Source organism: Schistocerca gregaria, chromosome 7 (assembly GCF_023897955.1).
Source record: "Schistocerca gregaria isolate iqSchGreg1 chromosome 7, iqSchGreg1.2, whole genome shotgun sequence".
Lineage (NCBI taxonomy): Eukaryota > Metazoa > Arthropoda > Insecta > Orthoptera > Acrididae > Schistocerca > Schistocerca gregaria.
The window spans coordinates 110,272,824-110,300,505 of record NC_064926.1 but is presented as its reverse complement, the minus strand read 5'-3'; the positions used below and the strand labels follow the sequence as shown (position 1 = coordinate 110,300,505).

Below are 27,682 nucleotides of genomic sequence, written 5' to 3'. Positions count from 1 at the left end.
CCTTTTATCAATAGTGCAAATTATAAACAATGTTTTGTGAGTAGAATAAAATTTTCAATGGTAAACTTAACTGCTTTTTCGACGTTATTTTACCAGCTAACTAAAAATAGGAAAGCCTTGAACCCCTTCCACTAAATTTAGTTAGTATTAAGATTCTTTTAGAGGGAGTGCAGTGGAGCTGACGCTGAGATCATTTAGTATTTGTTTATATCATCGCTAGTCTCACTGAACTCTTCTGAATTCTACATGTCATGTGTGGTCTGGCGTCTCCTTACCAGCAACAGGTCCCAGGTTCAAACTAGTCAATTCCCTAAAAAATACGCTCAGACCGTCGTTGCGGGAAAGTGGTAGAGAGGCACGATATAGAACAAACAGGCACCACCATGAATGTTAGAACCGGCTTCGCCTTAATTATATAAATGTGATGTCTGTTCTATCACACATGTCCGGAGGTCATTAGCCATCTTTGCCTGAATTATACAAATGTAGTGTCTATTTTTTCGTACATGTCCGAAAGAATGGACACCACATACACATAATTAAGGCGAAGACGGTCAGCGATCTCTTCGGTGCAGGTGAACTCCAAGCTCGAACTTAAGGGAAGCAGCGAGGCCTCGCGTGTAATGAGGCTAATGAGCAGAGTGACGACATCATTAGTGTCTGGTGTGTTGATAGTTTGGGTCCGACTGGAGTTGCGTTCGGGTATGCCATTCGGTTGTGTCTGGATGACGTAGTGGTCTGGATATCTGCGTAGTAAGCAGGAGACCCAAATTCGATTCCCAGTCTGACACAAATTTTCAACATGTCCCACTGATGTAAATAAATGGCTCCTAGTAGCTAATGTCTTTAATTCTGTTGTGTCCTGATTCATAGTCTCCGCATGATCAAAATGGTCCCTGTACTTTTGGACAGGTCTGAAGAACTGACATCACGTATATTCAGCTTTTACTGATTTGTAAAGTAGTCGTGTTGTGGTTGATTATTTAAAATGCATACTAGTAAATCGTGCAGTTAGAAGTCTTCTACTTTTGTGCAGTGGAAATTGATCCTAAGTGCTCCCCATTACCTAAATACATATAAAGGTCAATAACATTTCACATACCCTTTGTGTTGTCTGAAATGCTTTGTTGACCTCTAATTACGTATTACGTAAATGTGGAATGTGTATGGTATTTTTTTTCTGAGAATATGATTTTAAGAAAACGCTCCTAAGATCTTGTTCAAGTTAAAAAGGTCAACTAACAAAGTTTTTACAACCTCAGCACATGTCTCCAGCATTATGATACCAAACGGTAGATAGATAAATAGGCCTAATACTCATTAATCCTGAGACTCTTAATTAAGGTAGTGATTTGTATGGGAACTATCGTTAAAATAGTATTTATGAACGAGGCAAAGAAGTTGATGATGATCATGTCGTGCGACTAGAGCCTCCCGTCGGGTAGACCGTTCGCCTGATGCAAGTCTTTTGATTGGACGCCACTTCGGCCACTTGCACGTCGATGGGGATGAAATGGTGATGATTAGGACAACACCCAGTCCCTGAGCGTAGAAAATCTCCGACGCAGCCAGGAATCGAACCCGGGCCCGAAGGACTGACATTCTATCACGCTGACCACTCAGCTACCGTGGGCGGACACAAAGAAGTTGATAACGTCAGATAACCTGATTAGAGGAAATCATTTTGATTCTGTGTGAAATCCAGTTTCCGGAGTTTCAACATGACACCTGTCCATATAATCATCCTAACAGACTAACATCAAGTTTTTGACATGCCCACGAGAACGTAACTTGCCCTCCCACTAATCGACATCATGCTGTAAGGATTGCCTGTAAATGGCACCAGTATACGCATCGTCACATGTTTTACAAAATTTGATAATTTTCAATTCTACAAAACATGTCCTCGATTTGAGTCATATTTTTCTGTCTGACCACCCGATCAGAAACAGTTCGCAAAGCTTGTAGGGTGTTTCAGATTAGTTTGTGCCTAGACAAGATTGTTAAGCAAAAAAAGTTCGATACGCTGCTTCGTTTCCGAGTTTTAAACGGCGCTGAGGTTAACCAGCCAGGTCGTTTCGCGAATAAATTCAAGCGACCCGCAAGAGACGCTCTCGTCAAACTTGTTCTTCGTGTAGTTTGCTAAAACGGAAAAAGAGCGTACAAGTACTGGACATGGGACGGTAGTAAGGATCGAACTGGAGCCAAAAACTGAACAGTATCCTGTGCTTTCATGAACGCTATGAGAACAGCTGACACTACTTTTATCTGGTAGGCTGCTTGAGTATGTGCGAGCAACGGCCTGATTGGCCAACTTCATTTCTAATTAACTCGGAAATTTTCTTCTTATTTCTCAGCACAACCTGCAATGCAACGCCCTTGCAAGCTTTGCAGACTGTTTCTGACCACCTTGCACTATAATGTGATGTGTCACAATCTTATCTATATTTTTACGGTCTCAAATACCTTCCAGAAACTTAAGAGTGAGACGGGAATAGACTCGTTCAAGTTCGACCCCGGCGAGACCAGCTGGCTACCACAGCCTCCCGTACTGAGGCCACAGAAGATGAACCCGGTGCAGTACTCTATGGACTACGTGCAGACCGCCGCCCAGTTCGGGTCCATGGTAGAGGTTCGCGTCGGCCAACACAGCCAGCAGTTTCCGTACTACGTCCGCATGCTCGACAAGGACAGCAGGTGGGGCTTCGCCAACGGCCTGGCTTCGCTGGTGACGACGCTGCTGCAGATGAACATGGTGGGCTACCCCTTCGTCCTGCCAGACATGGTGGGCGGCAACGGCTAGGGCAGCGACGTCCTCACCAAGGAGCTCTTCATACGCTGGCTGCAGGCCACCGTATTCATGCCGGCCATTCAGTTCTCGTACGCGCCCTGGGACTTCGACGGCGAGGTACGTAGCACTATATGTGCAAATCTGCATGTTCTCTTTCTCAATGACTGTTTAAAAATGGTTTGCATTAGTTTTAGTATTCACATCTAAGAAACTGGCAGACTTTCTAAACTTTCTAACCACGTACTCTGACTGAAATGAGTGAATATCGCTGAAAATTATATGTTCAGTTTACAGTGTAGGATAACATAGTTGTTAGCACCGTAATTGATGTATACTCCGACGTAGGAGGTAAGAGGAGAATTCAGAAAGTAACTTACAAGTTAGTGTGGCAGGCGAAATAGCCGTTATTGAATGCTGCACTATAATTCGAAGTGATACAGGAACATCACACTATTTTTCTACACACTCAGCAATTCTTCGTAGAAATAACAGTATGAACATTAAACCAGTCGTTCAGTCTCTCGACGGTTAAAATATCTTCCTTGGAATCAGAGACATTTGTTATCCACAGATTTTCTCCAGAGATTTTCTTTTAGTTCGCCGAGAAGGTGGAAATAACATAGTGCAAGATCTGAGTTTCCCAATGCCCACGCCTGTGTGGCACTGGTCACAATACTTCCACACTTTCACTACTCCTGGACTCGACATTGCATTTTCTCAGTACACCGCTACAATGTAGCGGCCAGTCGCCGTGCAGTTTAAATGTATTGCACGTAAGGATCCTATTGTCTCACGCAGTTCAACTTTGGGGTACGTTTACATTTGCTACAGCACTTCAACCACACACTGGGATGCACGCGTTATCGTTATTGCAGCAGAACTGCATCTGCAGGGTTTCTGGAACACGTACCCTCTTCCGATAATGTCCGTCACGTGCTGCGCAATTATCTTAGTGCGGGATGACACGTGTAACTTACGTAATGAAGTCCCTACGTAAATAAAGGAACAGACTGGTTTGATACACATAACAGGATATCTCATATCATCGGTAGAAACTGGATTGATATGTGCTGCTAACAAGGAATATTGTAAACTTTTCAGTAAAGGTAATTTGTGAGGATGTGTACGCGAGAGGACTAATGGATACTTTTCAGTCGTGGCAACTGCGAATGTGATGTCTTTTGTGAACGTCGGTTTCAGTGGTGCATTATGACCAACCAGAATGCCTAAATGAAAAAGTTCAATCTTCAAAGACCTTATCCTTCAAACAGAAATGACTAGAGCGTCAGCTGAGCTGGTAGATCACCGATCACCGACAGATGGTCCAAAACAAACGGACGGTGTCTTCACCCAACCTTAGGGTCGACCACAAAGTGAAAGAAACTTCAGCTACCTTGACCCCATCGCAATTTATACTGCTACAGTTTGGACGCCATTGGACATCTCTGCATAATCACGTTTTTATTTCACAAATCTGAAATCATACTTGATGTCTCCCTTCACCATGACCCCAAGAGAAGCACGTCTGTGTCTCACGTCTCTTACGATATTGCAGTGCCTGGGATATGCCGCATTGCGATACAATGTTCCTTATTACGTGCATGCGTGTCCGAAAGAACAGGCACTGCCGTGGCTACAGCCGTTATGAAACACACGAAATGTATTCACAGTTGCGAGTATGGACAACCATCACCTGTACTATGGAATTATAATGCAAATTTGTGGTGGACCGGGACTGGAATCACGATTTCCCGCTGATCGTGTGCGGCCGCGTACCATTCGGCTACCCGAGCACGACTCATGGACAGACTCAATCTGCTATCGTCAACCATGTGTCTGCAACCTGCACTCGTAGATCCATTACGTATATTCCCATACAGGAGAGACATTTTAATTGAAAGTCGCTTGCCCGGTGTCGGCGACTGAATGAAATATTGCAGTGCTTGTGTTGATCAGAAATACGGCACCGCAATATCGTATTTAGCACCCGACAATGGGCAAGCGACTTTGAAGTAAAATAAGTCCCCTGTACGGGAATATACTGGATGATCAAAAAGTCAGTATAAATTTGAAAACTGAATAAATCACGGAATAATGTAGATAGAAAGGTACAAATTGACACACATGCTTGGAATAACATGGAGTTTTATTAGAACCAAAAAAATACAGAAGTTCAAAAAATGTCCGACAGATGGCGCTTCATCTGATCAGAATAGCAATATTTGGCATAACAAAGTGAGACAAAGCAAAGATGATGTTCTTTACAGGAAATGCTCAATATGTCCGCCATCATTCGTCAACAATAGCTTTAGTCAAGGAATAATGTTGTGAACAGCACTGCAAAGCATGTCCGGAGTTATGGTGAGGCATTGGCGTCGGGTGTTGTGTTTCAGCATCCCTAGAGATGTCGGTCGATCACGATACACTTGCCGCTTCAGGTAACCCCAAAGCCAATAATAGCACGGACTGAGGTCTGGGGACCTGGGAGGTCAAGCAAAATGAAAGTGGCGGCTGAGCACACGATCATCACTAAACGACGCGCGCAAGAGATCTTTCATGCATCTAGCAATATGGGGTGGAGCGCCATCCTGCATAAACATCGTACGTTCCAGCAGGTGTTTATCAGCCAGGCTGAAGGTGATGCGATTCTGTAACACATCGGCGTACTTCTCACCCGTCACGGTAGCAGTTACAAAACCAGAATCATGCATTTTCTCGAAGAAAAAAGGCCCGGTAACGATAGATGTGGTAAATCCAACCCATACCGTGACTTTCTTATCTTGAAATGGAGTTTCCACGACAGTTCTAGGATTTTCGGTAGCCCAGATTCTGCAGTTGTGGGCGTTGACATACCCTCGGAGCGTGAAATGGGCTTCGTCGGTCCACAACACGTTACTCAACCAATCGTCATCTTCCGCCATCTTTTGAAACGCTCACACCGCAAATGCCCACCGCTTCACTAAATCGCCAGGTAAAAGTTCATGATACCGATGGATTTTGTGCGGATATTATCGGAGGGTGCGCCTAAATGCCAACCAAACAATAGTGTATCGAATGCCGGTGCGACGTGCGACTGTAAGAGGGCTGACTTCCCCGTGCATAGACGAACCCGCTACAGTCTCCATTTCTTCCTGAACTGTCTCAGCAGCATTACACCTTGTGCTCGGTCAGCCACTACGGGGTCTATCGTCTAAACAACCCGTGGGGGCGAACTTCGAAATTGTTCTCGCCACAGCTGTATTTATTAACGGACCTTTACCCTTTCGAATCCGTTTCCAATGGCGATAGGTTCGTAATACTGAACTAGCCCATTCCCCATTCTGATAATACAGGTTCACTACAAGCGCCTTTACAGGTAGCTTCAACATGCTGCGACTGCTGACGCATCTGATTCTCTCTCTCATTACAGCTCCTTTTATACACGATTGTCATGCGCAGTCAACGACATTTTGCTGTCCAGCGCCGTTTGTTGGACATTTTGTGAACTTTTTTGTGCCATCACTTTTCCATACGGTGTAATACAGGTAGACTGTCTAATCCAAATGGCTCTGCAATGTGCATACTGCATGGGTCAGCTAGCTGGCAAGATGCCATTTGCAGACTTTCTCACACGCTGATAATACCGTGTCACGTAAGTACATGGCACCTCCATTTTCACGACAGTGATCACTCAACACCTAATAGTGTTTACGCTCTTTATTTACCCTCCCCTATCTAATAACGTCACTAAACATGAATAACACTACAGCAGTCTTGTGGCTGTTCTACCTGTCACAGACAATTGTAATTCTGATCATTTACGTACCAGCTGATGGTGAATAGGTGTATGAGGTTACACTGACATCCTACCTTGTCTTCAGAGTGCTTCACTTTTTTGTCAGTTTTCGCACTTATTCCATTCTATATTCTATTTAGTGTATGTTTGTGATACAATTAATGATTTGGTGATTAATACTGCACGTCCTAATGGATTATCTTCATCGGTATGTCATTATAACCACCAGGGGACATTATGATCTTTCTGCAATAACATTCACGAGACTGCTTTGCTAGGACGCAGGAAACTCAGACTTGAACACTGTTCCGAAGCCGAGAGCACAACCTCAGACCTGCGAAGAAAATCGGCCGTGTTCTTTCAAAGGAGGTATCCCAGAATTCGCAATAGGCCATTTAAGGGAACCACAAAAACCTGTATCTAGATGGCTGGTCTGAGGATACTGGTCCACTGACTGACCACTGTGGCACATAGCCTAGTACGTTATTAAACGTTTCCAAAACTGGATGGTACATGAACAAGAAACGACCTTACCAGAGTAAATGTGAAACAATATGAAAACAAGGAATGAGTGATAATTGTTAGGCAGATAGTTTCTTACGTGAATTTTGTGTGTATCTTCTAGTTAAGTTAACGTGATAATATGTTGACGTCACCCATAAAACAGTATGTACTTCCCTTTTCCCAGTATATTTTCCTCTAAGAACTGTACTCATTTTTACTCTGTGGAGTGTGGGTGAACTGTGTAGTGTCGGCGCTGTTGCAGACGGTGGAACTGAGCCAACAGCTGGAGGCGTTGCACGGCCGCTATGCCCCGCGCATCGTGGAACTGATGCGGAAGGCGGTACAGGACGACAGCCCCGTCAACCCCCCAATCTGGTGGGTCGACCCCACCGACGACACCGCCCTCGCCGTAAACTCAGATATGGAGGGCGAGGCTTTCCTCTTACATTGTGTGTGTGTGGGCAGGGGGGCGGGGGGTGAGGGCGGGGGGGGGGGGGGGGGAGGAATTACGTATGTGTGTCTGTTTGCGTGTTTATGTGTATGTGTGTGTGCGAAGCCTGATGCTCCCCCCCTCCCTCACGCCCGCCACCATATGTCCGTCCTGTGCTCTATGTAAACTACCATGCCTCTTTGATTTATTTGAAAGTACGGTAAATTGTAAAGGGAATATGGTCAAACTTCATCGAAATTCCATAAAAAAAAAACATATAGAGCTTTCCCAATGATTTCTGAAATATATCTATAAAAAACTTACTGAAATAGTAGTGATACCAGCAATAGTACATTAACATACGGTTACTTTTCTGCATTACCCTGCATTTTCCTTCGAGAATACTTATTCAGGAAACCTGCGTTAGTCAATATGGCACAAAATACAGCTGTATCTCGTGAAATGGAGCTAGGGGCTGGAAACTTATGAAATGTGTGAGGAAGACATACAAAGCGTTTACTTCCATTTTAACAATTCTTATCTGAGGGCTCTGGCCGTTAACCAGCCTCACAAACGATTATATTTGTTCAAAAATTCTGCAAACAATTGCACAAAAGTAATTTTATTTCCTTACCGATTTCAGGGACTTACAGCCCATTTTCAGAAGGGTGTACAGGAAAATAGACCACAAATAAATAAAAGCTGGATAAGAATATCAAAATGTAAGGAAACGCAATTTAAAAATTTATATAAGTGGATGGTACATACTCATAAATATCGCATTATTAGTCAGCGTTAAAAATAAGCAGTAGTATGTAGTATATTACTATTTTCCTAAAAACATACAAGAATAATAGTAATGCAATAATAAAAAGCATTAAAGCAGATAGAGCTCGTAAGTGCCCAAATGTGGATCATAGAGCACGTACAAATATGGTATGAGGAAACGAAACAACCATTGCAGACATCTTGCTAGAAGTGGAGCTAATCAAATAATATCATGCATATGTTGAAGTTTCTCTAAGGGTGGGAGTGGGAGGTAAAGTACGATAAATTAAATAAATTAATAAAACAAAAAGTTACACAAGTGCTGTTGGCATTAAACATATACGAAAATGTAAGTGCGAATAACAAGAGCGTTGAGTAACGTTGTTGTTGTTGTTGTCTTCAGTCCTGAGACTGGTTTGATGCAGCTCTCCATGCTACTCTATCCTGTGCAAGCTGCTTCATCTCCCAGTACCTACTGCAACCTACATCCTTCTGAATCTGCTTAGTGTACTCATCTCTTGGTCTCCCTCTACAATTTTTACCCTCCACGCTGCCCTCCAATGCTAAATTTGTGATCCCTTGATGCCTCAAAACATGTCCTACCAACCGATCCCTTCTTCTAGTCAACTTGTGCCACAAACTTCTCTTCTCCCCAATCCTATTCAATACCTCCTCATTAGTTACGTGATCTATCCAACTTATCTTCAGTATTCTTCTGTAGCACCACATTTCGAAAGCTTCTATTCTCTTCTTGTCCAAACTAGTTATCGTCCATGTTTCACTTCCATACATGGCTACACTCCAAACAAATACTTTCAGAAACGACTTCCTGATACATAAATCTATATTCGATGTTAACAAATTTCTCTTCTTCAGAAACGCTTTCCTTGCCATTGCCAGTCTACATTTTATATCCTCTCTACTTCGACCATCATCAGTTATTTTACTTCCTGAATAGCAAAACTCCTTTACTACTTTAAGTGTCTCATTTCCTAATCTAATTCCCTCAGCATCACCCGATTTAATTTGACTACATTCCATTATCCTCGTTTTGCTTTTGTTAATGTTCATCTTATATCCTCCTTTCAAGACACTGTCCATTCCGTTCAACTGCTCTTCCAAGTCCTTTGCCGTCTCTGACAGAATTACAATGTCATCGGCGAACCTCAAAGTTTTTACTTCGTCTCCATGAATTTTAATACCTACTCCAAATTTTTCTTTTGTTTCCTTTACTGCTTGCTCAATATACAGATTGAATAACATCGGGGAGGGGCTACAACCCTGTCTCACTCCTTTCCCAACCACTGCTTCCCTTTCATGCCCCTCGACTCTTATTACTGCCATCTGGTTTCTGTACAAATTATAAATAGCCTTTCGCTCCCTGTATTTTACCCCTGCCACCTTTTGAATTTGAAAAAGAGTATTCCAGTCAACATTGTCAAAAGCTTTCTCTAAGTCTACAAATGCTAGAAACGTAGGTTTGCCTTTTCTTAATCTTTCTTCTAAGATAAGTCGTAAGGTCAGTATTGCCTCACGTGTTCCAACATTTCGACGGAATCCAAACTGATCCTCCCCGAGGTCTGCATCTACCAGTTTTTCCATTCGTCTGTAAAGAATTCGCGTTAGTATTTTGCAGCCGTGGCTTATTAAACTGATAGTTCGGTAATTTTCACATCTGTCAGCACCTGCTTTCTTTGGGATTGGAATTATTATATTCTTCTTGAAGTCTGAGGGTATTTCGCCTGTCTCATACATCTTGCTCACCAGCTGGTAGAGTTTTGTCAGGACTGGTTGTCCCAAGGCCGTCAGTAGTTCTAATGGAATGTTGTCTACTCCGGGGGCCGTGTTTCGACTCAGGTCTTTCAGTGCTCTGTCAAACTCTTCACGCAGTATCGTATCTCCCATTTCGTCTTCATCTACATCCTCTTCTATTTCCATAATATTGTCCTCAAGTACATCGCCCTTGTATAAACCTTCTATATACTCCTTCCACCTTTCTGCCTTCCCTTCTTTGCTTAGAACTGGGTTGCCATCTGAGCTCTTGATATTCATACACGTGGTTCTCTTCTCTCCAAAGGTCTCTTTAATTTTCCTGTAGGCAGTATCTATCTTACCCCTAGTGAGATAAGCTTCTACATCTTTACATTTGTCCTCTAGCCATCCCTGTTTAGCCATTTTGCTCTTCCTGTCGATCTCATTTTTGAGACGTTTGTATTCCTTTTTGCCTGCTTCATTTACTGCATTTTTATATTTTCTCCTTTCATCAATTAAATTCAATATTTCTTCTGTTACCCAAGGATTTCTAGCAGCCCTCGTCTTTGTACGTACTTTATCCTCTGCTTCCTTCACTACTTCATCCCTCAAAGGTACCCATTCTTCTTCTACTGTATTTCTTTCCCCCATTTCTGTCAATTGTTCCCTTATGCTCTCCGTGAAACTCTGTACAATCGTAGCTGTTTAATACTAGAACGTATCAAGGTGCTTTCGGAATGTGGAGAATAATACTTCTGACTATGGGTGTTTATTTTTAAAGGCTATGAGCGATGAAATAAGGAAGTGTGTGTTTATAGTGAGCCTGTTTCATGATAATCAGACGAAATCACCATCTTCTCCATTCTAAGAATGTCTGAAGTAGCTATTGTGTTTTCTTTTACATTACAGACATTGTATGGTAACATTACCATGAAATTAATTAATTCTGCTACTTTGTACATAATTCGTATGTATTGGGACGTTTATATTCCAGAAAACTCCTCTGAATGTAGAAGCTTGGTATGTCGGACGTCTTAAAATGTTATGTTGAACGCTTTTTTACGATATTTCATGTACTTCACTGTCAAAATGATGAATGTGTTTTGTGGGTGACTTGTTGTACTTTTCTCCGCAATTTTCATCTTGATGAAATCGATCTAAAATTAGAAATATAATTTTGAAAATCATAGGGTCACAGGAAAGCAAGGATCTAGTTACGCTGGAGGACATATGCCTCCCACTTTACATATTTTCAAAATCGGGAATCTTAAAACTTTTTGGCAGCATTGTGTATTATTTATCATAAAGGGAGAGACATTCTATTTATCAAATACAAGCAAAATGATTCTTAAACATGAAATGGTTAAAAGAGCTTTTAGAGGAAAATAAATCCGAAGAAACAAATGTTGAAGTTTAATCAATACGTATTTTCTATGTTTGAGCAACTATGTAAGAAGTACATAGGAAGCCCAGAGGAATATCCAAACCCTACGAGAGGCAAAGTTGCTACTGGTACTAACCATGGAGGGGTTAGACGCGAGATTGTAAACCTCTACGTCAGACCGTCACTCACGCTAAGAGACGACTGTTCAAGAAAACAATGGGTTTTGTAAAGCTAGGACCTCTGTTCTCCTCCTCCCTTGCGGTGGGCACAGTCAGCCAATCCCTCGTGATAGGTTTCCGAGAGTATCGCGGAACTACTCGAAGCATGCTCGTCTCTCTCCATGTGTGGACACGAGTAGGGATTGAATGGTCTGTTTGGCATAAATAATAGTAACAATGGTCGACTGTACGGTGTTTGGGAGACTGGGAAAATAAACTCTAGCCTTCACATACAAGCCTGTGGGAAAAAGGCTGGGATGTAAGGTACTACCTCTATTCTTTTTTTCAAGAAATATGTTCAAATGACGAGAGAGGAATTTAATAAGTGTATCAGCTATTAGCATACAGCTGAGGACTGTATCTATCTGTGATCTCACAGTTCGTTACAGACGCCTGCACAACAATCACCCCGCTGCCCATATAATAGAGGCCAATACACGCTGTAAAAACTGATCGAAAATGCATCCTACTAACGCATCGAAATTGTCTTAAAAAAAGAAGAAAAAAAACAGCACTCGTAATGAACGAGTCATAATGCAACACATGTACTGGGGAAAATTATCGTCCTGAAATGTTGTAGAGGATGCGGTAGTTGAATGTTTGTTCTCCTCGATGTATGATTACAAAATGCCGGAAATTAGAGACCATCTTACATCCCCACATCGAAGGTGGATCCAAGTAAGGGATTGTTATTAAGAAACCTAAGCGGCCCCCAGCATGGTCAACTCTGTAATCTACATGTGATTACGTAGGCTTTCCCGGCGTAATAAATCTTGAAAGTCTCTTCGGGTTTGCTGCCGAACGCTACAAACAACTTAACTCGATAATTCGGCGATCCAACTGGACGCCATCTTCAGGAAAATGGTGCTTCTGCTGATTTTAGGATGCGGCATCAAACCCGAAGAGACTTTCAAGACTTATTACGCCGGGAAAGCTTCCGTAGTCACATCAAGTACCTCTACGGGGAGGAGATGGTGAAACTTGAACAGAAGTTAGATAAACTTCAGAGGGAAAAAGGAAAGCTGTTGAGTACACTCGCCTTCTTGCTGAGATGCCATGACGAACCAGCAGAAGCAGCATTTTCCTGAAGATGGCGGCCAGTTGGATCGCCGAAATACCGAGTCGATTTTAGTATCCGGCAGCAAACCCGAAGGGACTTTCAAGACCTGTAATGTACAGTTATAACGAGTAACTGACAAGCTGGTAGTGTCCACGAGTGAACCTGGGAGGTACTGTTAAGTTTATGTAGTAATGGAAAGATAGATTGTGGAGCCTTTCAGTAGGACGCTTATGAATCGTGTTAATTGCACTTCACTTCTTATGGTATTTTACGGTTCTCCTTGTCGTGGCGAAATCGCCGATAGTATTTTCATAATTTAGTTTGGGACGTCCTTCTGTGGTTTGGTGTGGCCCTTCCAAGAGTTTAACACCCCAAATATGTTCTTACTGCCTTTGCTGAGGTGCCTTGCAACAGTTGTTTTCTCTTGTCTACCTCACCGTAGTGCTGTTTGGTTCGGTGCAGTACAGTCGAAGTGTTCAGTCGTACCGCATCTACTCCCTCGCCCGTTTTAAGATTTGCGAGCCGCATCGATATCGACGTATAATCCCAGCATGCAATTTGTGTAAGTTGGTTGCTCCCTGTTAACCTTTTGTACATCGTGGAAAATCTTTCCTGTGACGCATGTGATCCTGAAGGACAGCACGGTGCACAACCGACCACGACGAAATCAAAATATATGTATTGTATATTTTTTTTAACGGATGTAACCACTGAGCTTAATAGTTGATTGGTGTGTTTTTTATTTAATTTGAAAGGGAAAGATTTTCATACCTGGTTAATTATAACATTTTTGCTTAATTATTTGTCATAATTCGTTGGGTGTCGTATGCATCACATATAGGGAGGTTTGTGGTGTAAAGTGTTTAAAAGGAAGGAGAATATTTTGTGATGCAGAGCACATCGTAGAGGCTACGGTATTTGAGTGTACGTTCACAGTAACTAGATTTTGTTGCATTTAAGTTGTTGTTGAAATTAAAATTTTGTGATCAATATTTTATTGCCTTTAGTGATCACAGGTGATATGCAAGAAAATTTTTGTATTGCCATATAGAGTAAGAATCTTTTATTTAACCTTGCATTATGCAATTTGTATTTTTTTCCTTTACTTAAAAAAAGAATTTAGGGTTTAAGCGTTGTAAATTGACTCTGAGAGCTGTTCTTTGATTTGTTATTCAGGAGATTGTTGGTTACGTAATGCTTGTGGAACGTTCATTATGAAACTATACTGAGGATATTGCTGTTTATGATAACTAATGTTCACTTAATATTTTAAAATCAAGTTAATAAAGTTGGTAATTTTAAAGGTAGAAAAAGCTTCACTAGAGAAACGGTACCTACCCGTACACCGCACAACTTCCCCGTATGAAAGGTATTGGCCTTTGGCGTTGTTTTGCCCGGTATCTGTCCCAGCTAACGCGTGCCGGGCCATGTCGCCAACTATTCAAACAGAGATAAGTGAAGGACGCCCCATCCCCTGTGTCCTGGTCGTGACACAGCTGCCTAGACCGACCAATCACACACGCACACGCTGGATCGTACTCCACACCGCGCCACACAAGTGACTGCCATTTTGAGGAGCGAAAGCAATTCACTGTAACACCTGTATTTAATGTCAACGGATCTCTTACAATCGAGCATCTGTTAACAAGGAAACAACAATCGCAGCGGTAATACATACTTTCTTTTCACGACAACAGGCTGAATCCATTTTCTTTTGGTTTTATGAGCAAAATCGGTATAGTTTTTACATCTGACTGAAGGATGCAATTCGCATCTCATTATTTTGCGACATCCATCGAAGCGCACCACTGCTGAATACAACTGATCAGACTGCAAAGACATGCTCACCCTGCGTAATACCAGGAAAAAAGTCTTCCACAATTTTTCTGCGAAAACTACCGGTCACCGCAGAATGTCCTCGTTATTTCTAAACCGCCATTGGAGTAAAAAAAAAGCGAGAATTTAAGCTGTGAAGATAAAAAAATTCTAAATTAAACAACATCTTTCAGCCTGGTGGACAAATTACGCGACTTGAGACCGTCTCTCAAATTCAAATCAGTCTCTGTAAATAAATTGTGATGTACGTACGTGTTAGAAACACTTCAGACACGTTAAACAACATTAGAGAATACAACCTTTCACGCCATTGACTCACACGCCAGAAAAAACAATCATTTTACATTCGACAACAAGAAGGTATGATTCAAGAGGACGTTGCTGTTCTGTACACTACGGCAAGTCCCGTTTCAGCAACCAGAAGCTGCGTTTAAGAAACAAATCGTGAGAGCCTATCTTGTAACAGAATCTCCTACAAGATTTTACCCCATATCTCTCTCTTCCGTTACATAAAAGCCAGCTACCATATGCACTCTTACATTTGGCATTTTTTGCTCCATAACTGCCCTGTGGAACATGTCTGTAAAATTTCTATTATACAGCAGATTCTTGCGTTCTAGTTTTGTAAGCAATTTGATCATCACAGCCTGTTTCACACAATCTACTCACATGTCGGGAAAAAAGACTATTACTTTTACGCTCCACAACTAGCTATAATTCTAGTGGTGTCTACTTTATAATTAGAGATTATGAAGTAGGAAATAATACATGTCTTGCAAATACCACGTGGTTTTTAAGCACACAATCGTAGCAGTAATAATAAAAACACTCATGATTCCATGAAAATAGATATGTCTGATTTTTGTTAGTTTTGTGAACAAAGTCGGTGTAGTTTTGAGAGAACTATTGGCAACCAACCGTTAACCAGTTATACCACTCATTGTAACAGATGTTCCTATGAGATTTTACCACGTCTATCTCTTCCAATGTATCTAAAAAGCAAATACCGTCTGCATGTTGTCATTGACCATATTACATATACTCGTATCGCGCAATTGGAGAGTGTGGCCAGTGAAGTCTTGTACCATAGGAACTAAGGGAGAAGATGTTGTTTGGTGGCCGGTATCCTATTTCGACAACAAAACTACACACATGTATTAACAGGGTTATTTATTTACTTGAACAGGAATTTACTTGTCTTTGAAAGAGTCCTTGTGTTGCGGTGCAAGTTCTTCCACAATAGTCCACTGCTGGTGAAGTACAAGTCCCGCCATGGGATGAATGACAGACGCCAATCTGGAGTGCGAGTTGGTGGGCCAGTGACTGAGCAGCTGAGCTTGTGACAGATTGAGGCGAAGACTCTGCAGTCAGAGGCGGCGACCTAAATACTTGCGATCGAAAGGGAGGGTATGACAGATGGCGTGGCGTGGCGCAGCACTAAGGTATGACTTGTTGTTATTTCTGAAGAATGTAGACATTATTGTCACGAAATATCGGTAACATAACTTGCATCAAAGGTGTTATGCTCTTTAGCAGGATGAATTTAAATGTGCCTTACATTCCATACAGAAACGTTTTGAGAAAAGTTTTCGCTCTTTGTGGGACTGCAGCATTGTCGAAAATAACGTATGAGTGGTTGAAATCGAGACTTCACGATTGTTAATCTGCAGTCATGTATGTGTGTAGCGCTGTCAGTGGAGCACGGTTATGGTTCGCATGTGTAATTTGCTAATTCTTCGTTTACAAATTATGTTGCTGGGGGTGCACACCCTCCATGTATGGAGAGGGGAAACTCTCATGGTCCATGATGCTAAGTTCCGTCGACACTCTGCCAACTAAAGAATAACTTATTACCATGGTAAAAAATAAAAATAAAAATAAAAATAAAAAAACTGAAACCTACATTTTGCACATGTCCTGAGATGGTTGTGGGGATATACCAGAGTTGGAAGGCGTAAATAAAAGTAGTGAAGCTAATCATGTAAGCAATAAGAGCATATACTTATGGGGAAAAATATCAGAGCATCAGCAGATATCAATTCTGTACATATGTCAACTCGCTGTTGAAGATTCCTGCATGATAGAGTGGAAGTCTGATGAGCATGAAGTACTGTGCCAGACTTTCAGCTTCCAACAAGTGTGTCACTACTTGAGCAGGAAGACAAGCTCTCTGATGTGCCGTAGCAGTACATGGATTTGTTTCCAGGCTACGAGTTTCCAATCTGCACCACTCATTGAGTCTCATGTAGGTACGAGGGGGAATTCATAGGATCTTTTAGTAGGCTGGTGTACAGAACACGCAGATATCCTCATATAAAATCAGACAACGAATCAGTAAGCCGGCAATGACCATGTATAAACGGAAAAATATCAAAAAATATGAAAAACAGCTAAAACAAATGTAATTACAAAAAATTTATGGTAAATACATAAAATTGACGAAATATGTAAAATCGCCAAAACACTTGGTAAATTGCTTAAATTGACTAAGAATACATAAAATTATAAAGAAAGTACCGCGAAATACAGGTAATTGAGGCGAGTTGAGGGTACCCAGACACTGAAGACCGAGAAAAGCTTAAAAATTTAACTCTGGCTGCATTCAGTCTTAACTCTCCCCCTCACCCTGTAAACGAAATCGATTTCTGCAACACATCCTCCAACAATAGCGACGTAAGTATTACACAAACAGGTGCCATATTAAAGCAGGCAAAACACATGTATCCCAATCCATAGCTGTGTTCTCACTCACGCAGTCAAATGTAGATATTAGAAAACTACAAGTGGTTCTCACAAACAATGTTATCCTCAAATATTAAGGAGAGGCGTCAATGCGTTTATTAGACTTAAGACATTCCATTTGGCTACTGATCTACATCTACCATCAACTGATCATGGTGCTTACTCACTCGTAAGAAGATGCTGCTTCTTCGTGTGTATTTTCATACAGCGGAATACGGCTGGTACCCCAATGTACCAGCTATCAAATATATTCATAATCTCATTCTGGAAACATCCCCCAGGCTGTGGCTAAGCCATGTCTCCGCAATTATCCTTTCTTTCAGGAGTGCTAGTTCTGCAAGGTTCGCAGAAGAGCTTCTGTAAAGTTTGGAAGGTAGGAGACGGATACTGCCAGAAGTAAAGCTGTGAGTACCGGTCGTGAGTCGTGCTTCGGTAGCTCAGTTGGTAGAGCACTTGCCCGCGAAAGGCAAAGGTCCCGAGTTCGAGTCTCGGTCGGGCACACAGTTTTAATCTGCCAGGAAGTTTCAAATATATTCATGTCGGATTTTCTCCGCTCTATTTTCTAGTGAGACATAGCTGCGCGCCCATCAAAATCGATGCTACTACGTATAATATGCACGGCTGATGCAGGAAGTGTGATTGAGGGTATGTACATTTTCGACTCAAAAAGACATATAAAACCCATTAATTTCTTAAGATACAGAACAGCAGTTAGGAACTTATTTCTAGCTGATATACACTCCTGGAAATTGAAATAAGATCACCGTGAATTAATTGTCCCAGGAAGGGGAAACTTTATTGACACATTCCTGGGGTCAGATACATCACATGATCACACTGACAGAACCACAGGCACATAGACACAGGCAACAGAGCATGCACAATGTCGGCACTAGTACAGTGTATATCCACCTTTCGCAGCAATGCAGGCTGCTATTCTCCCATGGAGACGATCGTAGAGATGCTGGATGTAGTCCTGTGGAACGGCTTGCCATGCCATTTCCACCTGGCGCCTCAGTTGGACCAGCGTTCGTGCTGGACGTGCAGACCGCGTGAGACGACGCTTCATCCAGTCCCAAACATGCTCAATGGGGGACAGATCCGGAGATCTTGCTGGCCAGGGTAGTTGACTTACACCTTCTAGAGCACGTTGGGTGGCACGGGATACATGCGGACGTGCATTGTCCTGTTGGAACAGCAAGTTCCCTTGCCGGTCTAGGAATGGTAGAACGATGCGTTCGATGACGGTTTGGATGTACCGTGCACTATTCAGTGTCCCCTCGACGATCACCAGAGGTGTACGGCCAGTGTAGGAGATCGCTCCCCACACCATGATGCCGGGTGTTGGCCCATGTGTGCCTCGGTCGTATGCAGTCCTGATTGTGGCGCTCACCTGCACGGTGCCAAACACGCGTACGACCATCATTGGCACCAAGGCAGAAGCGACTCTCATCGCTGAAGACGACACGTCTCCATTCGTCCCTCCATTCACGCCTGTCGCGACACCACTGGAGGCGGGCTGCACGATGTTGGGGCGTGAGCGGAAGACGGCCTAACGGTGTGCGGGACCGTAGCCCAGCTTCATGGAGACGGTTGCGAATGGTCCTCGCCGATACCCCAGGAGCAACAGTGTCTCTAATTTGCTGGGAAGTGGCGGTGCGGTCCCCTACGGCACTGCGTAGGATCCTACGGTCTTGGCGTGCATCCGTGCGCCGCTGCGGTCCGGTCCCAGGTCGACGGGCACGTGCACCTTCCGCCGACCACTGGCGACAACATCGATGTACTGTGGAGACCTCACGCCCCACGTGTTGAGCAATTCGGCGGTACGTCCACCCGGCCTCCCGCATGCCCACTATACGCCCTCTCTCAAAGTCTGTCAACTGCACATACGGTTCACGTCCACGCTGTCGCGGCATGCTACCAGTGTTAAAGACTGCGATGGAGCTCCGTATGCCACGGCAAACTGGCTGACACTGACGGCGGCGGAGCACAAATGCTGCGCAGCTAGCGCCATTCGACGGCCAACACCGCGGTTCCTGGTGTGTCCGCTGTGCCGTGCGTGTGATCATTGCTTGTACAGCCCTCCAGCAGTGTCCGGAGCAAGTATGGTGGGTCTGACACACCGGTGTCAATGTGTTCTTTTTTCCATTTCCAGGAGTGTATAATCAGCTCGAATGGTGCATATACACTGATGGTGCCATACTAGGACACCAGAATAGTGTAGAAGTAAGTAGTTTTATCATTATAAAGTTTGTCACCATAGTGATTGTGGTAGGCAACTTGTGGGGTGGTTGTATGTCTGATGTGGGGCACATATATCCTGCATTAGAGTATATTATGAGAGTTGTGTTCTGCACGAGTAATACATTGGAAACCGTGTGGCTTTAACAATATAACATTTTTAGATGCTGAACCATGTAACCACTCGAGTGTGCGTTTATTCTCTATGATCATTCCCCTCATGCCGGTACTTTCCTGGCACTAATTACAGACAGTAGAATAATGCTTCAGAATAGATAGCACAGTTGATGTAGGTGAAATGTTTCAAACTCCAACCGACTGGAGCTCTATCACGTATAAAGCACACATTTCTTCTTAACCGTATGTTATATTACTACAGCACTATCATGTCTACTATACACAGATAAGAGGAGCTGTCTTCCTCAACATACACGGACCTAGAGAGATCTTGCGATTTTGGAAGAGTGCTGTGGATGAGACTGGGACCATTGGTTAAGGATAATGTGGGAGGGATCTGTCAATGTCCGACTTTATCCTACAAATGCGAGAATATTCTGGGATGCCCATCCATACAGGGAAATGTAGTCAGCCATAATTGTAAATTCTGCACTATGATCTCTGCCCTGGTAGTATATAGATAACCTAATAGCATCGGTTTGCGACGCTGTATGGTATACTTCGTTGTATTTGGTCGAATGGACGTAGTGCACAGTCATCTAGCTGCATTTGAAATCTAGTATACTGTATCTGTAAAGTAGGGGAGAGATGATTTGGCGATGATACAGAAATCAGGAGGCATTTCGTGAGTGTATGGTCGAATGGATGTACTGCAGTCATCTTTGAGCATTCACAATCTAGAATATGGTACTTGCGATGTAGTGGAAGGGCGATTTAGCCAAAAAATGGTTCAAATGGCTCTGAGCTCTGAGGGAATTAACATCTGAAGTCATCAGTCCCCTAGAACTTAGAACTACTTAAACCTAACTAACCAAAGGACATCATACACATCAATGCCCGAGGCGAAATTCGGACCCGCGACCGTAACGGTCACGTGGTTCTAGACTGAAGTGCCTAGAACCGCTCAGCCACTACGGCCGGCTGTGATTTAGCGATGATGCAGAAATTGAGAAACATACTGCTGTGTCACTGGCATGCATTGTAATAACGGAACACCTCGTAAAATTGCTAAAATTGATCGGGCTATCAACTGCAGTGCTTAATAAGGTACAACGTCCCACACCAACATTGTCTTTCCTGTCCTGTTCATATTCTGGTACACTTTTGATTAGCACTTAATGACTGAGTGAAACCACCTGGTTGAGCTGGAGAGGGCATTGGCCGAACACTGTATATCTGCTAATTGTAGCTGCAGAGTGTGGTATTAAATGTAGAGTTCATCACTTTCAGAAAGTTGTTTGGAAGCATGCCTCAATGCTGCAGACTCGTCTTATTTCCATATGCTGTGACACCCTACACATTTTTTTTTCTTTTCATCAATAAGACAACAGTACCTGCTTTTATTTCTACTACCTCACATGTGTTGTGAACAGCACCTGCCAGCGATGGCCAACACCAGAACAGTAATCATGTACATGACTGCAATATGAGGAATCAATGCTCTTTGAAACAGACTACTGAGACATTATCTACCCTGTCGCTCTGGAAGATGAGATTAACTGTACACGTGATCACCTTCGGAGAGCTGTTGGAAACAAAAATGCCACAAACTCTTCTTGTTTACATATATTGCAATATCTTTCACATTTTTGTCGATAAGAAACACCGCCTCATGTTTTATTTCTACCAGCCTGTACGCTGTGGGAGCTGCATAGTTTACACTATGCAATGTTCAGCTTTCTGTGACAGCCAAAGAGTTGAAACCTCGAAGACCTGGTAGAAATACAAAGTGTATGGCAGTGTAGGAAGCTGTAGTCATACACTGCTTGGATGTGTTTCAGCAAAAAAAAAAAAAAAAAAAACAACAAAAAAAAAACAATATACTAAACTCCTTATGAAAGACCAATACAGTAACCTTCTCTTGTGATTTATAGTCTGTTGTATTTGGTCATCCTCCAGTACAGTCATAAAAGCTTTATGCAGGTCTGTGCAAGCGGCTTCGAGCACTGGCCACGTGCTCCAATGGAGCGACAGTGTATATGTAATACGCTCGATGTCAACACGCAGATGGTATTTGTTTTTTACATACAATGGAAAAGAGAGGATTGGTAAAATCGTATAGGAGGTTCTGTTACAAAGAGTGGTAAAAATGGTTAAAGTTTGGATGCATATAATTCTGTCAATACTACACCAGTTTTGCTAATTAAATATACAGGAACCGACTGTATTTATTCTCGTGGAATCATGACTTTTTTGGTGTTATCGTCATGAGTGTGTGTTTAAAAAATAGGTGTCACTGCAACTCATGTACTATGTCATACTTCAGAACCTCTAATTTATAAAGTAGACACCACTAGAATTATAGCTCATTGTGGAACATAAAAATAATAGTGTTTTTTTTCCAAACGTGTGAGTAGATTGTGTGAAACAGGCTGTGATGATCAAATTGCTTACAAAACTAGAACGCAAGTATCTGCCGTGTCATAGAAACTTTACAGACATGTTCCACAGAGCAGTTATGGAGCAAAACATGTCAAATGTAAGTACACAGATGGTAACTAGTTTTTATGTAATGGAAGAGAGAGAGATGGGCTAAAATCTTATAGGAGATTCTATTACAAGACAGGGTCTCACAATTTTTTCACAAACGCAGCTGTGATGTAGATTCAGACAGCTAGAACAGGGCTTACAATAATGTACAAAACAGCAATGTCCTCTTGAATTAAACCTTGTCTTGTCGAACGTAAAATGTTTGTATTTTTTCCAACGTGTGGGTTAATGACGTGAAATGTTGTATTCTTTAATGTTATTTAACGTGTCTGAAATGTTTATAACACAAACATGCATGACAGTTCATTTACAGACACTGACTTGAGAGACGCTCTCAGATCATGTAATTTGTCCATCAGAGTTTACCCCAGTACGTGTGTTGCACTATGACCCATTCATTATGAGTGGCTGGCCGTGGTGACCGATCGGTTCTAGGCGCTACAGTCTGGAACCGCGTGATCGCTACGCTCCCAGGTTCGTTTCCTGCCTCGGGCATGGATGTGCGTGATTTTAGAGTAGGCATCTGTAGCAAACTCTGACGTCAAACAGCGATAGATAAAGGCCTCAGCTGTATGCTAACAGGTAATACACTTGTTACACTCCTCTCTGCACAACACCAGCATCTTGTCAGCTGAACACATTTTCTGATAAAAAGAATAAAGGTAGTACGTTACACGCCAACCTTTTCCCTACCAGCTCGTAGGTGATTTTGAGTGCGTCTGCCACTACTTTCGACTGGTATTATGACGTACGCTGTGTTGAGTAATAAACTGAAATATAAGAAGAAAAGTAACTTCTGACAGTATTTAAATAAAGGACTTAATGACGTTGAAGTGAAAAGAGAAGTTCGGGATTATGCAGGGTGTCCATAACTAAAGCCGCAGCTTCAAATCACCTCAGAGGAATCCACTGCTCAGGATGGCGCCGAATTTAAACAGCATATTCCTGAAGCAGGGGGAAACGTCATGGAACAAAACAACATTTGCAAAAATTTGCCCAGATGATGGCGCTATAAGCGTCACAATATGCACACCAATAGATGCTCTTTTACAAGAACGGTGAGTGTGTGCCAATAGCCCTGCAGAAGTTCGTGCCAGAGAAGTGTATGGAAAAAAGGCTGATGCCTGTTAAGGGTCTAGAGAAAACGATTAAGGAATTTTACGGGTGCTTTTGAAGTGCATTGTGTTAGAAGAAGGAAAGCAGTTAATCCGACGGTTGTTGATGATGGTGCCACAGTATTGAAGGAGGGGTCAAACGACGGTGTTCAAACAGGCAATGCAGGGGGACTGCCGGAACGTTAGACATGCCTGCGAGCACGGTGTGTACACTCCTATGAAACACCCTGCGTTGCTAACCATACAAAATTACCCACTTTCAGGAGTTGCTCCCTGCTGATCTGCTAGCAAAACTTGTAAGTGGGCAATGAACGGCCATGAAATATTTTGTGGACAGACGAACCCCGTTTTCATGTGAAAGGTTATGTCAATACTCAGAACTGCAGAATATGGGCTACCGAAGAATGGTACGTACATCAACCCGTACCATTTCCTTCTGCAAAGGTAACTGTATGGTATGGATTGGCGGCATCGTTTAACGTAGGGCCGCATTATTTAGAAGAGATGCATCCTGCAGGCACCGTCACTAGCAAGCACTGTGATAGTCATTTGGGCACCAACGTCAATCCAACGCTTCAACAGCGAGGATGTGTTGGGTATGGTCATTTTTAAGCAAGATGACGCTCCTCTGCACGTTGCACAGACAGTGAAACGGCTGCTTCAGAGACATGTAATAAATGTTAGTATCATCAACGGTCATTTCGCTACAGCCCGACCGTCCAGATCACCTGATCTTAATCCGTGTAACTTCAGGCTATGCGGTTATCTGAAAGATGTTGCACTCAGAGGTCCAGTTACGAACGTAGCTGATGTGAAGGTACAAATTGTGCAACACATTCTGGACGTGACCCCTGAGACACTCAAATCTGTTGTAAAAACACGCTGATTCTCCACCTCAGCTTGTGGCAGGAAACCGCGGACAGTATAATGAACATGGCCTGCGCTAGCCTCACGACAGAAACGGATTTCATTTCGTTTTTTATGCGCTCTTTGACCCCATGAAAATTAAAAACCGATGTCGTTTCCACTGTAAGCGATTTTTTGGTCTCAGGACAATTAAATACCGAATTCCCCCATTCGATCTTGCCGTGGTGGATGGGCTTACCTAACTGCCAGGACTGTTGATTGCCGAGTCTGTGCAGTCACGCACATTGGACAGAAAGGATGCTGATGTGCAACTCATAGCGTAGCCGGTGTATTGCGATTCGTCTGTCATTTGTAACCGACCCTATATACGTCAGGACGCTTACAGCGCTACCAACCGGTAAGAGATCGGTATCTCTTTTCGGTTGTTTGTTTGTTTGTTCCATGACGTTTCCCATGCCTACAATAATATGTTGTTCGATTGGACGTCATTCTGAGCAGTGGTTATGTTTCTGCAGCGTTTTGAAACTGGAATTTTAATTACGGACACGCTGTACTTTTTTGTCAATAGAAGCCTGATCAACAACGGTAGATACGATCATATTCAAGTCAAAGTACACAGGCAAATACCAGAAGATTTCGTTGGTGGACTAAAGAGATCTCCTGTCTCGGGTCACAATGATGTGATTGGCTGAGCAGTCGACGTCGCCGCTGCAGTAGCCGACGATCGACATGACGGCGGGTCATCTCCACACAGCGCAGCTCACCGACACGCCGCGTATACTATGGATGTGCTGATTGCCGGCATCACAACGCAGCGAGCTGTACTCAGCCCAGAACTGGCATATCGTGGGATTTGTTCTTGTAAAAGCTCCCAAAACAATTGCATTGTACAAGCTCCCAACAACTGCTATTTAGATCGTAAATGTCGTTAATTCTCCCAGTCTGTGGCAGGCTGAGAAGGGAGTTTGCTTAATTTTATCAGCAGGGATTACTTTTATTCATTTTTACATAAGCCTGCTGTGGAGAACGATCTTATGCACACTTTTTCTCTATCGGCAGCATAACCTTCCCTGACCATTCTTCCAGCTTTAGAATTGATGTTTAGGACCATCAAAATTCAGAATACAATCTTATCGATTGAATTTGAAGTCGCAACGGATAACGCAATTGTAATTTTGGGGATGGTCAGAGAAAACTACATCCTGCCAGAATCTAGTCTCGTGCCAATAATTTTAGTAAAGGGGCAGCGTGATGGATATGATTCTCTTTTCTTAGGTATGGTTTAAATGAGTAAGCCGAGAACGGAGATTACAAAGTTAATTTTATTTTAACCAACATTAGACAAATTTACGAAGTTACTTCTTAACAATCTTTTGAATACACCTTAACTATGGACAAAGATTATTTAACTATGCACACAAATCATTTCTCCTTTGAATTACAAATCGTGTTGCCTTTGATTTGCATCGTCCTGTGGAGGAAAGGAAAATCTTGGAGAACACGTGGTCACTACTACTATGCTGATACATGCACATGCACTAAGTTATCACTGAAATGCAAATATCGTAACAATTTCTCTATGCAGATTTTCTATGTACAGTGGCTGGCTTCGAGCATGACTCGTGGCTGGTATCTCCAGCGCGAAGTGCTTGAGTACGAAACGATTCATCTTAGAAAAGCTACCCTCGTCACTAAATTTTCAATAAGTTATTAAACATCGACACCTTCTAGCATAAATGTTCAGCAATCACAAAAACTGGCTACAACTCCCTCTATTAGCTTTCTCGGCGGTTGCAGTTTGAAACTATGCACCACGTGGAGGGTCGTACGGAAAGCTCGAACGGAGAATATTATTCTTATATCGGATAATTGAACAAATATCAATAAATGGTTCTTAATTAATCAATCGCGAAAAAGCCTCTGATAAACTAATTGTTAATATTAAACATATTTAAACATTCAAATACCTTTGACCTGATTTCGACGCAGCGTTCTGAAGGAACGTCTGGTAGCTTACCTGTCTTCCAAAAAACTCTCCTGTAACCTTTGCGCGGCTCTTCCTCCCGAGCAGTGTGAGGTGGTGAGGGAGGCCCATGACCAACCTCCGGTAAGAAAACACTTATTTTTTTTTTAGGCTTCCGCACCTCTGGTCGAACCATCCTGTTCCTGCTCTTTGCCTTCCACTGTGTTAAAGTTGGTACAAGATTCTGAGACCCACTACATCTCTGGTTTGTCTGCTACCACACTCAGAACATTCACACCTGACCACGTACTTTAGGGAGATGTAAATACGGACACATGACATGCATATTGTAATGAGAATAAAAGACTTTGATCCATAATTGTTTCTACATTCATGTAATTTGGGGCTGAGATTATTTCACTGTTCATTAATTATGTAAAGTAATTGAATATATGCTGATAATGTCTATCAGCTGATAGCAACATAACACTGCTTTTAACTATGTAACGAAACCTATTGTGACGTTACAATTGTTCTAGAAGGGTCTACGCGAAGCATCGTCATTAAAAGAATTCAAAAAATAAATATTACTTTGGTCAATATTGACGAGCATGGAAGGGATTGTAACTCCCGAATTTGCAAAATTAGAGGAGTTGATGACCTAGATTAAAGCCACTGAGAAAGATTTAACTACTGCCATTAATACACAAGGGGGCAATATTTCGAATTTGCCTAAGGAGTTACGGACTGAAATAAATAAACAGGGTGATTTAGTAAGAAACAAACTGAACTGAATGAGCAGTTTAAAACACAACACGGGGACTTAAAATATTAAATGCTGAAACCTCAGGTACAGGAGGACGTGGTAGCGGTGCTACAGCGTGAAAAAAAATTTAACGAAACACGTTGACCAGTTTGGAGGAACGGCTACGTGAGTTAGTGGAGCACTAATTACAAGAAAAAGTTGAATCTCCCATCGCTACGCCTAATTATGTAGAGGATGTAGAAGAAACCTAAGAGTTCCAAAACTTGTGGGATGAATTAGAATGGGGTTCCCAGTACCAGAACAATTTTAAGACAGAGTGTGAGGTCAATGAAGCCTTTAAGGGAGAACTTTGGTATTCGAGTGAGCTTGCTAAAGTACACAGTGATCGTAAACCTAAGTACGATAAATATTTAACTTGTCATTAGTACAGCGGTGAAGATTTCAAATTGGATTTCAATGATACGGATGGGTGTGTACTTGCCAGTACTGATAGACATGTATGTTCTTTATTTGAAGTGTGTTGTTTTTGTAAAGAGTGTAAACAGAATGATAATTTAGAAGAAGTTTTACGCTACTAACGTGTATTTCTTAAGCTTTTTTCTGAATTAGTGTTTGTTGGAAGGATAAAGTTTATTAACAATACATGCTGTGTAAGGACACTCATCCTAAGCTACGTAGGTGAGATGTATACAGGATAAATATTAATAAACTGCCAAACTGCAGGGCCTGATCCCTGACTGGAAATGCAGGAAAGACGTGCTATGAATATGTATCCGTAAATGGAGAGTGGCCGCCCAATGACA

At 42.4% G+C, this 27,682-nt stretch overlaps 1 protein-coding gene across 1 annotated transcript; it reads left to right on the top strand.

Annotated features, from left to right (window-relative positions):
* Positions 1-2,425: 2,425 nt before the first annotated feature.
* LOC126282312 (myogenesis-regulating glycosidase-like) lies at positions 2,426-26,361 on the top strand. Its single transcript, XM_049981968.1, is given in 3 exon segments — positions 2,426-2,908; positions 7,333-7,519; positions 26,285-26,361. Coding segments are annotated over 3 exon segments (747 nt in total).
* The last annotated feature ends 1,321 nt before the right edge of the window (positions 26,362-27,682 follow it).